The following is a 13,427-nucleotide window of genomic DNA, read 5'->3' as shown; positions in this document are numbered from 1 at the left end:
GAGTGTGGATGATGGTTTCTTTTATTTAATTTCCAAAAGCAAAAATGCAAGAGCTAAAGTGTAAGGACCGGATTAAATACTGTGCTTGACTGCTCTCATGTAAACCCAAAATGTTAGCATGTCAGGCTACTAAGGTTACTACCTACAACTATAACCTAATGGGCATTTCATACTACATTATTTTGTTAAAGGTTAGGTTGAAAAAAAAAGTTGTTCAGTTGTTAACTAAACAAAAATGGCAAAAAAAAGTAATTTAACAAATTAAACCACTACACGTATATGGATGTAGCTGAACTGCCAACAAGTTACTGAACACAACGCTCAATAGTGTAGCAACATTAAGTAAAGGAGGATGGAGCTAAGATGACAGTCAATTATGGACATTTACACTGATTTCATGTCTAATCATTAATGTGTGTCATCTTGCAGATGGGCGTGTTTCTCTTTGGTTGTGCCGTCAGCCAGTCGTTCACAGACATTGCCAAAGTGTCAGTGGGTCGTATGAGACCCCACTTCCTAGCTGTGTGTGAGCCAGATTTCTCCACCATAAACTGTTCACTGGGATATATCACCAACTACACCTGCAATGGCAAAGAGAGTGAAGTTCAGGAGGCCAGGTCTGTGTAAACACGAATACATACCCTATTTATCTATATCTATATCTATATCTATAACCCTTAAATTGAAAAACTGACCAAAGTCAATCTTTCTCTCCACAGGAAATCCTTTTTCTCAGGACATGCCTCTTTTTCAATGTTTACCATGCTGTACCTGGCTGTAAGTAACCATTAAACTCTCACACACACATCACAACACACTCACATTTATGCAAGCCCACACATGATAAAAAACAAGCCACAGAAACAATGGTTTACAGATTGTAGAAGGAGTCATGGAAATAAGGTTGGGCTCTAATTTGGGGATTGACTGCCTGGAGAATAAACAAAACATTGTTCTTATCCACTTATCCCGCCCCTCCCCCCTCCTCATTTAGTTCATGAAGAGTTTTATTCTCCTTTTTACTCCTCAGAGAGATGGGTGGATGAATTCCACCTGTTTCCTTCAGAGCAGCTGCACATGCACTTCCTGTCCTCTCCATCCCTTTCTCTCACTCCACCTGTTGTGGGTGTCTGGTTGGGCTTAGCACCCTAGAGACATTTCATGCTTCAAACAGTCTAATTACACAGACACACACACACTCACACAATTGCCAGCTTGTAGCTCCGAAGTCATCTCTTCCCCCTCTTCCCCTGTTTACACACCACACATTTTATCACCTCACCTTCATGCTACACCCATAGTTGGGGGACATGAGTGGGAAGAGTCAGTGTTTTGGGTCTGGCTAGCCCAGGTTTGGTTTCAAGGTGGTCTTGAATCTCAAACAGGGCTGACAGTTCTGGTGTATTGTAGTATATTGTCATGCAGTGAGAGCTTGCTGTGGGTATTTCCCAGCCTCTGGTTGAACCTACAGCTGCACTCTGGTAGAACCGAGGAAAAGGGATGAATAAAAAGCAGAGAGGGAACGGAGATGTGCTGCGTCCAGACCACAGAGTGACACAGAGACCAGTGTTCCAGCTGCGGCAAGCTGCAGACCATAGCCAGAGGAGACTGGTGCAAACATAAAGAGAGAGGAGAGCAGAGAGAGTGGAGGAGAGGAGGAGCAGTTTGTAGCTGATGTTGTGGAACACAAAACCAGCCTAACACAAAGCCCACAGTGGCGGCATTCCCTAGTGGAAAGAGGAATCTGCAGCATGTTTTGTTTTTACCAGCTGAAAACCAGTTGTGCTTTTACTCACAGAACCTCCCTCCAAACTGAGAGAAATCACCCACAATCTAGATTAAAATCAAAAGAACATGACGCTGGGTAAACTCTGCTAGTTTAACTGGTAGCTGTGGATGCGTGACATAGCCAATGGAAATAAATGCAAAGATGATGCATCTCGGCCTCCAGATAAACAATGTTTTTGAGAGTGGTGGTGATTGAGTAATATTAATCAATGATTTGAGCATAGTCCTCAATAAAACCACAAGCTCTTCCACAAACATACACACACATGGATCCTCTCTCTCTGTCCTCTCTTTCTCCTCCCCTCAGCCTGTGTTTTCACTCGCCAATGTAAAAGTGTCATTTCCATCGTGTGGCTGTCACCTCGTCGGCCCCCAGTCATGTGCTAATTGGCGCCCTTTGATTTTGAAGCTCTTCATTTCCTGCAGAGCATGTCTGAGCCCTGTGTCTGTGACTGATGTGGTTTGAGCTGAGACTCAGCTGCCTTCAGAGATGGCACACAGATAACTGGCACAGGCCTCACAGTCTGCAGCCACAGCAGTGTGTGGGTGTGTGCATTCATGTGTCTGACTGAACTGTCTTGCCTTTTGTCTAATGTGCACACAACATGTAACGTGTCCATGCATATGCTATCCAGTAGGAAAGAAGTGGGGTGTGTCTGTGGAGAGGCTACTGTCACTGAGGCAGATAGCATGTTGTGGCTGAAATAAAAACTAACATGTTTGCTCTGTAAATGCTCTTAACCACAGCTATGCCTTTGTGTCACAGCATGGTGTGAACCAGAGGAGTGGAGGGGAAGGGGGCAGGCGTGTAAAACGAGCCCTCGTTCTCATTCTCTCTCACTTTGTTGTGCTGGTTATGTGTATTCTTTCATGTAACACTGACTTTGAGTCAGAGCGAGAGTGACAGAGGGAGAAGATCTCGCTGGAATGAGCTGGATTCCTTCACAAACCACCAGACTTGGTGTCGCTCCCGTCTCCCTCTGTCATGGGAATCTGCTGGGACTCCTTTTGTTGTTGGGTTTTATTGTTGTTTTTCTCAGATCTAACTATTTAAGACACATTTCTGAGAAGATGGCTCAGGTCAGAAAGTCAAATGCCTGTGTCTGTCGTTGCACTCTGAGAGATTTCAGAAGGTCATTAACCCTCTCAGCTGCTTATCATCAACTTCGCTTCTGCTGGATATTTGGGTTTACTCTCTGCCCCACAGCTAGATAGGACCAAATTGATTGGCAGGTCACTGTAACTCCTTGTTTTGACTAAGTTCAAGTGCTTGTTTTCACTACTGCATCCTCCATCAAAGCTCTCTTAAAATTAAGAGGTTTAGGATGCTGGTTCAGAACTTTAGACAGAAGTACTTATCAGTAGTCCTTGCCCGCTACCTGAGAACCACTACGGAGGAAGCCTGAAGTCTAAACATCCCTGCCAGGGAGGAGAGAACAAGACTGGAGGGGATGGGAGGGATCGCTTCCTTTGCTTCCGAAAGGAGAAGAACAATGATAGCGTGTCGTAGAGGAAGTGCGAAGGAGCTTTACGTCCACACCTACTCAGGGCTCATAGTGAACGGGGATTGCTGGGAGGCGCTGCGGCTGTCTGTAGGTATTGTTAGCTTAGCTGATTATAAGACACAAGTCTGGAGGTTTGGGCTGGGCAATCCTTGGCAGAGGACGGCCCTTCCAGGCCCTCTGTCTCTGGGTGTGAGAGACAGGAAGTTAAGGGTATGAGCGGTAAAGAAACACAGGATGTCTGAGGAACCTGGGCTGACCTCACCACTCTGCGTGGATAAAAAAAGAGTATTTTGTATTTGAATTTGTGCTGGTGACTTACAGTGGCCTTGGACTCAGTTGTTCCTTTTTTGGTTCCCCTCAGTCTTCATCATGACCCAGAAAAGGTTTTTTTGGCTGCAGGGGGTGCATCCGCTTTGTGCTCTATTTACTCTAATAGAGGGTAGAGAGTTCATCCCATCAAAGTGTTGAAACATGCATAGCAGATTACATGTATATGTGTGTGTATTGCAGTGGCTCTCTGTGGTTCTGCTGTTTTTACAGCTGGGATGTTAAATCAGTCATGTCCGGCAGTGGAGTGTGTGTGTTTGTGTTTGTGGAAGAGATGTGTTTCACTGCGGCTCTGGCAAGCCTACCCACTTTGATTCAGTCTAGACCTCTTAGACAGTAATAATACACACACACACACACACACACACACACTACAGGTGCAGGGTTAAAAGGGCAGTACAACACTGTCATGAAATTTCCAGCCAGGTGCGTGTGTGTGTGTTCAGGTTACAGAGTGGAGTGCAGAGCTATGAACAGAATAAAATGGATTACATGTTTTACACATTAGACACAAAAGCTGTTTGTATGTCAGAGCATTTACACAGTTAAGTGTGTATGAAGAAAAGAACTAACATTATCTTTCTGTTCTCCTCTTCCTCAGTTCTATCTCCAGTCCAGGTTTACTTGGCGTGGCGCTCGTCTCCTCCGCCCGTTACTCCAGTTCACCTTGTTGATGATGGCATTTTACACCGGTCTATCACGTGTCTCCGACCACAAGCACCACCCGACTGACGTCCTCGCAGGCTTTGTGCAGGGAGCCCTGGTGGCCTACTGCATAGTGAGTGCACACAATACACGCATAAAACACAACACAAAAACACAAAACGGACACAGACTCTGCAATTTAAAGGTCCCATATTGTATAAAGGTAGATGTCCTTTTGTGATTATAAAGCAGGTCAAGGTTCTATATTAATACTGTGAAAGTATCAAAGCCTCAGTCCACAGAGAAGTGCACACAGCCTGTATTCAGAAACTGAGCCTTATAACCAGCCATCTGGACTTCTGTAACTTTGTGATGTCACAACAAAGCACTCACTGCTCTCAGCCCCAAGTCCTGCCCACCTGGACCCACCATCCAACCAGGATTTTGTTTCTCTAAGTGTTTAACTGAAATTTGCCATATTTTGATTAGATCACTCTGAAAATAGTCAGCCAACCAGAAGAGAGGCTCAGATCCTCTCCTCTAATTGGCTGACTGAGCTGTTGTTACGAGAGCTCCAGAGAGAAGCCTGAGAGAGGAGATGTAAAACTACACTGAGATGGTTTTTGGTTCTTTAAACTACATAAATGTCTTCTTATGGATATCAACACTTCAGATAAAACACAAAGTGTAAAATATGGGACCTTTAAAACTTTTCTATAACCGACCAGAAGGATCCTACAGTCGGACCAAACATCAGTAAAGTTTGCCTCACCATTGCTTTTTTTCACTATTTCTCCTCTCTGCTTTTGGTGAAATGGAGCAGGCAGTGAAGTGAGGAGAATCTGATTCTCTTTAATGAATAACACATTGCTTGGAGTCAGGCCCTATTTCTGCAGTGTGTATGTGTGTGTGTGTGTTTTTGTGTGTCTGTGCATGAGTGTGAATCCGTGCTCTGCAACCTTCTTCACCACTCTTTGTGACATATCGTCACAGCAGTTGCCAGATGATTTTCGTAACCCTGATCATTACACTAAGCTACATGGAGCCAAGGAAAATTGAATTCGGGTTGAGAGGAAAATAAAGGGAGTGTAAAAAGAGAGAGAGAGGGAGCAAGGGAGAGAGAGGATTAGCCTTTGAAACAGGAATGAGGCTGTTAATTATTTTGGGTTTTTTATTTGGCGGCTCTGGTTGTATCGGCACAGCAGGCCGCAGCTAAACTCTGCTGCCTCTGGGAAAAGTATGGAAAGACACACTCATACACACTCACACATGCACACACACTCACACACACACACACAAGAAACCTTTACCTTTCTACAGGGTCCAAATCATGAACGTGGAAAAGATTAGATTCATAAAATTCAGCAAGACCTTAGTAGTGGCGCCTAGGCAGATCTTGGCACAGCACACACACACACACACACACACAGAGTAGGGTCCTTGAATGCCAGGACTACTGAAGGATCCAAAATGAACCATGAGCAGAAATCAGCGAGTAACAACAGACAGTAACGCTGCGGCTGCATCAGCGCTCCCTCAGATGGGCGTAGCTCCTGGACAACATCAGCTTTGACAAGTAGAAAAAAAATGAATGTTCTCAGAAATACACTCAGTGCATGAGCTTGACCTCTGAATGGGCAGATCTGGCAGGAGGAGTGAAGGGAGGGAGGTGACAGCAGAGAGGAGCCTTGTCTGCATCTTGGCTCGAGACAAGTGTGAGCTTAATCCAACTCAACTATTCCAGAGACAGCTCAACACACACACAGTCACACTGCTCACATCCACATGCATACGTTAGTCAAACCCCTGCCGATCAAGGCGGCGAGGTTAGTTTTACAACCCATGACGCCCCTTCTGATTTGCCCAGTCTCAGTAGAAACACATCTGTTAGCACTTTAGCTCGGCTGTTTCAGCCTCTCAACGAGCAGCGGAGCAGAAAGGACCTGACAGGAAGATGAGTGGAAGCATGATAGAGGAGGTAGAAAGCCTTTGTGCCTCTGAGCTGCCAACAGTAAGAACTAAATCAAAGAGTGAACGTCTCTAAATCCTAAGTTAACAAGTGCAGAGCTTCAGTCGGTTTTCTTTTAAATGTTTGAAATGTAAGAGCAGAAGCACGAGTTTGAAATCATGTCAGAGTGAATATCTGTCACCACTCTTGGATGTTTCCAGCACTGCTCAGAACTACTACATGTTCTTTTGGTGTGCGATGATTGTTGTGTATGTGTATGACTGTGAAGGTCACTGAGGACAAACTGCAGTGTCACGACAAAGGTTTTGAAGACACTGGACACTGGGCATAGTCTGTCTCACTACTGGGAGCAGGTGGTTTGTTAATGGATAAGTTTAGCCATGCTCTCATATGAACTATATCTGGACCTGATTGTCTGGATTTGCCCTTTCACACGTGTAACACACAACAGGAGATTGTCCACGTCCCACACTCTCACCTTATGGAAATACTCCACTTGGTTTAGGTGAGAGGCAGCAGCAGGGTAGAGCGTGCAGGGACTAGGCCGTAGGGAGGGTAAAGTCAGGGTAAAGTCTGTTTAAAGGCCGGTCTAAGTGATTTGGACGTCTGCGTTCTGACATGCAGCTCCTCAGGGCAATGTCTAGATCAGCTCAGTACGGTGGCCCTGAGAGCTCAACGCCCTGCAACGTCAGAAAACACATGCAAACAGACAAAACACAAACAAATTCAGAAAACATCTTCATCAATTTGACAACATATGCGCTGCAGATACTCACAACAAAACCAAATACGCAAACGCACGGCGTCTCGTTTATGAAGGTCGATTCTAGCGTCAACAGGATGAAAACAGTTTCAGTTTCTCTCTTCTATGTCGGACTCGTTCCAGAGCAGAACTGTCTGTGTCCATCGTGAACACTCTGTGTTACTATGTTGTGTGCACTCAAATATGAATGTACACGTCGCACTCGCACAGCACACCCTGACTACCGGCCATCAAGCTCAGGTCTCACAGGCGGCAATTCTGCCACTCCTTAAAATGATCGTTAACTTTTGTATAATCATTTAAAATGTAAATGAAGATTTAGCCTAATGATGATGCTTAAACCACTTAAATTATGACACACTGCATTTTTGTTTGAAATATTTGCATAACTTTTGTTTCTTGTGAAAACAGTAAATTAGTAAACAGAAAAATAATTTAAAAGTTATCAGCATAGAAATGGACATTACTATTATTAGTTGATATAGGATCAAAAATACATTTTGCAGCATCGTCCACCCCCACTCACAACACAACCTCATACAGGAGTGAGCTGCAGGTAGCACAGACGACAGCAGGGAGTGTTTCTGGGGGACGTTAAACAGTGATGAACCCAGCTGGGACACCCTTGTTCAATGCTTTGTGACTTTTGAAGTTAAGAGCATTGAACAAGTGTGTCTGATGAAGATGTTTTCTCACTGTGTTTGTGTTTTGTCTGTTAGTATGCTGCCGTGCGTTGAGCCCTCAGGGCCACCGTAGTTCAGGGTTGCAGTGCACAAGTGTAATAATCTGCCACCAATGAGCCTCATGAGATGTTTTCCAGCAGAAGGAGTTGCTATTTAAGAGCCCCATAGAAACCTGGGTAATGTGGTCCATTAATCAGGCATGAGCTCGAGGACATGCCAGAGAGGACTAGCCTCCAAACGCTGACACAAAACGTCTGATTTCAAGGACAAAAGAACACACTGCAGGAATTAGTGGATTTGCACGTCAGTCCCAAGTGTGCGATTGTGAACAATTGCTCTGAATATCACACGATGAGTTATACGGCCTTGTGGAAAAGTGTCTTCCTTTCCAAACACATTTCAGTAATTGTCTGTAGAGAAGTGTGTTGTTCCATGACTTTATTGTGTCTGCTATTCCAGGTTTCCCCAGGCTACATTTACCTCTTTAATCCCAGTGCAACCCCCCCCCCCCCCCCCCCCCCCCGTGCCAGTAAATGAACAATACAAACCAGGGGCAAGTGTGGACACATTCATATGTAGTTACATGTTAGACTCCAGGTTTGTGGACTTTGTTGTGAGTATATTGCTGAATTAAACCCCGTCGGTTTGATGATGGATGGTGTCTGAGTCAGATACATGAGGGATCTGTAGATAAACGTCTGTTTTGACTCAAACTATGTCTGCAGGGCTGTGATCCAGCAAACTGGGGGCCCACAACAGGAAGTGGTCCGTCTGTCCTACCTGGCACTTGCTATCAGACGCAGTGACCTAATTTTCAACATGTGTTGTAATAAAGGTCAAGAGGAGCGAAACCTGCAGGAAGCAGCTGTCAGAGAGAAAGCTGGTGCAGCGCTCATTTGTTTTTTGATGTTCATTGTCGCAGTGGAGAGGAGTGGGGTCAGGCATTGAGAGGAGGAGGAGGGGGGAAAGAGGATTCTGCCTCTCCCTTGCTCTAGTTTAAACACATGTGGACAGAGTTGGGGTCTCAGATGCTGAAGCAGTCTGTGTAGTCAGTGGACTCGTGTGGAAGCAGGAAGTCGTCTTTATCGCTGCACAGACAAGTCTCCAAATTTGGAAATTCATATTGCGTGCCACAGATGAACACTCACACTGGTGTTTCTTGAACGTATGCACATACACAAATAGACACTTAACACTGTGACACATTAGTGTGTACGCTCTGAGCGGCTCCATCTTCTCTCAGCGATATATACTCAGAGCAGCAACTTTTGACCCACACTGGTGTAAATGCTCTCACAGATATAACGTGTGGTGAGGTCATATATGTGTGTATTCATAGTTGGTTTCGTGGAAAAAATTTGTGCATTCGTGCAAACAAATTCAGTTTCATTCTTTGATATATAAAAGGGGGTCTGGTGAGTAATGTGGTGGTTCACAGCTCCTGCAAATTAGCACAGCCACTTCCTGTGTGACTCAGCTTCTTTATGTGTCAGGCATCATTATAGCAGTTTAGGATGAGCAGTTAAAGACACAAACCCACACACACACACACACACACACATAGACAGGCTCATTGACATAATGCCTTTTTTAGCCCATTAGCTTAACCTGAATCTAACCTTAGCCTGTTTTTTTTTGTTGAGGCTGCATCAGTCAGCACAATAGGCCTGCCTGGTGTGTGTGTGTGTGTGTGTGTGCGTGCGGGTTTGTGTGTGGCACGCACAGGAAGTGGTGACTCGTGATAAGTTTTCCACCATGGCAGGCTCGTGGGGAGTTGGGTTGGAAGTTGGGTGACATGGATGGGAAATGAGCCGAGACGACGATGATTTTCAGAGACGTGACTCATATCTCATATCTCTACTCTCCCATTCTCATATCATATGTAACGTACACTACCATACATGACGCACTGAACGCACTACACAAACTAATGACTCTGTAGACAAAGAGCCCATTTATCAGCATGAAAGCAGCTGCGTGCTACGGAGGTATCTATGTACGTGTGATGTCATCGCTCAGTCAGAGGTCACCAGTAAAGGTCGTTTTAGGGTCAGTAAATGTCAAGCTGTAATAGAAGAGATTGTGTGTTGTGCTGAGCCCACCACTCAGAATGAGACAGTCTTTGTTATATAAATATATGACTGACTATCTGTCAGACACTTTCTCAGAAAACCAAAGATGAACACTGAAGTGCTCACTGGTGTGTGTTATTCCCCAAGGCCATGAATGGCAGCTTCCTCCCTGGCACAGGCCTCGCCCTTGAGTGGCAGCACGGAAGGAAAAGCTGCTGTGCATGCCAATAATGTGTGTGTGTGTGTGTGTGTGTGTGTGTGTGTGTGTGTGTGTGTGGGTGTGTGTCTGCAGCTGAAGCCGCTGCTGCTCATGAGTGACCCCTGTGAGTGGAAACGGTAATCCACTGTTCGTGGACACGAGTTTCCATAGTCCCACTTCCTGTCCACTTCTGCCCATTTTCCTGTTTGACATATGATGTCATCAGGATCTCAGGAGGAGACCTCTCTTCTCTTTCTCTCTCTTGTTTGCCTCGTTCACCACCAGTGCCAGGTAAACTGACCTCATCGTTGGTGCAAAAGGGGAATTCACCCGTTTGCATGAAGTCAAGGATCAGACTGTGTTCACTACATTTCATTGTCATTTAAGGGTGAGCTGTGCTAAGATCACTCCCTGGAGACAGATTACTCAGTGTTGAGTGTGTGTCGAATCTCAGTGTGTTGAGATTGCACAAAGTGTGGCGGAGGGAGGTGATAGAGAGTTTCTCACCAGCGTATTACTGCCAGCTCACATTCAGGTGCCTACTCCCATCAGCCCTGTTCAGACCTGTTGGTCACAGGCAAATCAAATGAGATTGGTTTAACACGCTTTATTCAAATTACAGTACCACTTACAGTGCTGCATTTCCATTTAAACTGAGCTATAAAACCAGACACACGCACATTCCACATAACCAAACCGCTGTCTGTTTCCTGACCTCTCTCTCCCTCTGTGCGTCCTGCAGGTGTTCTACGTGTCAGATCTGTTCAAGCCCAGGGTGAAGCCGGCCACGCCCCCGCCCTCCCCGATCAAGAAGGAGCTGCTCCCTTCATCCGACATCATCGAGAGGAACAACCACCACAACATGGTGTGAGAGAGGCCACATCTCTTTCCTGTGACCGAGGAGCCAATCACAGCGCTGCTCACCTCCCATCGGACAGTAGAATGTAGCGACGAGAGACTGTAGCTGCTTCTCAAACGGCATCCTCCTCTTCTTCCTCCTCTTTGGCGGTGCCCAGCCGGCCACTTTGTGGACTAGGGTGTCAGATTTGAGATTTGCACAGCAGAGTCCACTCTCACTATCCAGACTTGTTATTTACCTTTACGTTAACTACTAATCAACATTTGAGCCCATCGTTCTGAGCACAAGCAGAAAAGGAATTGGAAGCTAGACGATCAAAAAAAGAACAAAAAAACGGATGACTTGACAGGCAGAGCTGAGGGTGTTGAGGTTTGATAGAAGTGTAAACATGTGAAGAAAATGATGAAAAGAGACAAAATGAAAAAAAAAAAAAGACAAACCCCCTGTCTTGGGAGAGAGGGATTTTCAGTGACACTTCCTCTCTGAACTCTCTGTGGCCTTGGAACGCTGTAGGACAACAACTTCCTTAGCTATGGGAAGGATATTACTGCAATTACTAGCAGCATAGAAATATTAACAGTATAGAAAAATGTAACTTATAGCACTGTTTTTAAGTCCATTGTCCATTATCACCACTCGCTGCCTGAGATGTCTGACTGAAAGAAAGTTTGATGATGCTGACGTCCACGAGACAGAAACACTGACTCCTAGACGCCGACTGAGCCTGGTGTGGTCGTCTCACATGACCTAGATAAAGCTAGCACAGCATGACTGAAGTAATGATACCCCTGCACCAGTAGGCCCGTGTAAGGATCATACACTGATCTCTTCAGGCCTCTGTAACAGATTTCAGTCCTTGGGGTGTCTCTCAAACCTTTAACCTTTGGAAAGTGAAGCCCTCCAACCTCATATACCTCTGTCTCCAGACTGAGCACGTCAGGCTTTTTTGTAGTGGACTGTCAGAGCGGCCCAAACCCGGGATGTTGCATTTCTTGAGGGTTAGATGTAGTAAAAAAATAAAAATTAAAAAAAAGGGGGGCGTGGGTGGGATATTTTCTGTGGAAGGAGAGAGACAGATCTCACACTGCCCCTCTCCCCCTTTCCCCCCCACTCCACCCCCTTACCCGCCCTCCCCAGCGCCTATAAGAGAGGCGTGGCTGTGCCATGCCACTCTCTGGTGTTGGGGCCGCCTGTTTAGCTTCCTGAGCAGGAAGGAGAATGGGTGGGCAGAGTGAAGGGGTGTGGTCTGTCGCCGTGGAGAGAGGGTGACGACTTACAGCTAAGCTGGCACATTATTTTGGGATGACTTGGGCTCTTTCTGCTGGCAGGGAGGGGCCTCTCACCCACCCAATCACTCATTGGCTATGGATGTTTATCTCTCAATGTGTGTGTCTGTGTGTGTGTGTACTGTACATTCTTGTGCTTGTGTGGGTACGCTTGTGCTTGTACATGTACATCTTGTGTGTGTGTGTGAATGTGTGTGTACATACGTATGAGCGCTGTGCCCTGTGAAAAGGAACCCCCTCTTGATAGACTACATGTCAAATGAAGCACACACACTGTCAGCTGTGCCAAGTGTGTGTGCGTGCGTGCATGCGCGTGCGTGTGTGTGTGTGCGCGTGCCACTGTGTGTCAAAGAGCAAGAGAGCAGGTGAACGTTATAAAAACTGTGGATCTAGTATTTTTATTCTCTGCTAAGAAGCATCTTTAACCTCATATGTTTATAGCCTGTCCTGTATAATCACTAACAGTTGTACAGAACCAGACACACAAGCCCTTTTTATTTACAGCCTACTCAGACATCCTCCTCCAACAACACACTCCGCCATGTTGCACATCTTTCTCATCGTATAGTCCGTCCTATCATTTCACGAAGCCGTTTTCACTCTCTTTTTATAAATATATAAATAATGTATAGATCACTAAAGTTAACGAAGCAGATATTTGTTTAACATGTTTAGATATACCCACTATGATTACACAACCTGTGTTCTTTACAAAATGCTGCTTAAAAAGCATCGATTGACAGATTTTTGTATCTAGACAACTAAACTATTGTAGATTGTAATAGTTATGTTTGTAATATGCATTTAAAAAAAATGCATCCACAACTGTATTAAAATTCAATATTAGTATTTTTGTATTTGTCTCGTTTTTTGTACAAAAGAAATAGTAGCAAAGCTGTTTTTTCTGCTAAATGTACTTAGCTCTAATACATGTGCTTTTAAATAAAAAGCTCATTATGAACACAACTTGGTTTGTCCTGACTATTCATTTTGACTTCTGAAGGTTTTGAAGGTGTTGGTTTGGAACAGCCTGATGGATGTAATATTTCATTCCTGGCCATAGTAAACAAAATACATTTCGTTTATTATGTTTTGTGATCACAATGTCTTCTGTTTCACTTTCTGTTGGTCATTTTCTGTTTGGTCATCACATTTTCTTACTAATAAAAAAAAATTCCCTTTGTTCTCTCCATGCACAATAAAATAAAGACTTTCGTGGCATGTAACAAGGTACAAGTACTATGTGTAAGGTAAGAAAATACATACTCCACTGCATTTCAATAAAGCCAAGTTGCAGGAAGTATGGTCACAATCTCTCCTTCCTGAGTTAC

The 13,427-nt window shown here is 44.8% G+C and overlaps 1 protein-coding gene across 2 annotated transcripts in view; it reads left to right on the top strand.

Moving 5' to 3' along the window:
- The window catches only part of plpp3 (phospholipid phosphatase 3), a 32,132-nt gene extending 19,070 nt beyond the window's left edge, over positions 1-13,062 (top strand). For both annotated transcript variants that reach the window (XM_071486973.1, XM_071486972.1), the window contains exons 4-7: positions 430-617; positions 720-777; positions 4,222-4,398; positions 10,694-13,062. In XM_071486973.1, coding sequence (XP_071343074.1) covers positions 430-617; positions 720-777; positions 4,222-4,398; positions 10,694-10,822 — 552 coding nt within the window. In that variant the 3' untranslated portion in view covers positions 10,823-13,062. The remainder of the gene's footprint in view (positions 1-429; positions 618-719; positions 778-4,221; positions 4,399-10,693) is intronic.
- Positions 13,063-13,427: the final 365 nt, after the last annotated feature.

This window comes from Trachinotus anak, unplaced genomic scaffold (genome assembly GCF_046630095.1).
Source record: "Trachinotus anak isolate AG129_WGS33_773 ecotype Australia unplaced genomic scaffold, CSIRO_AGI_Tana_v1 ptg000010l, whole genome shotgun sequence".
NCBI lineage: Eukaryota > Metazoa > Chordata > Actinopteri > Carangiformes > Carangidae > Trachinotus > Trachinotus anak.
The sequence above is the reverse complement of the archived record's forward strand: the minus strand, read 5'-3'. Positions and strand labels throughout refer to the sequence as shown.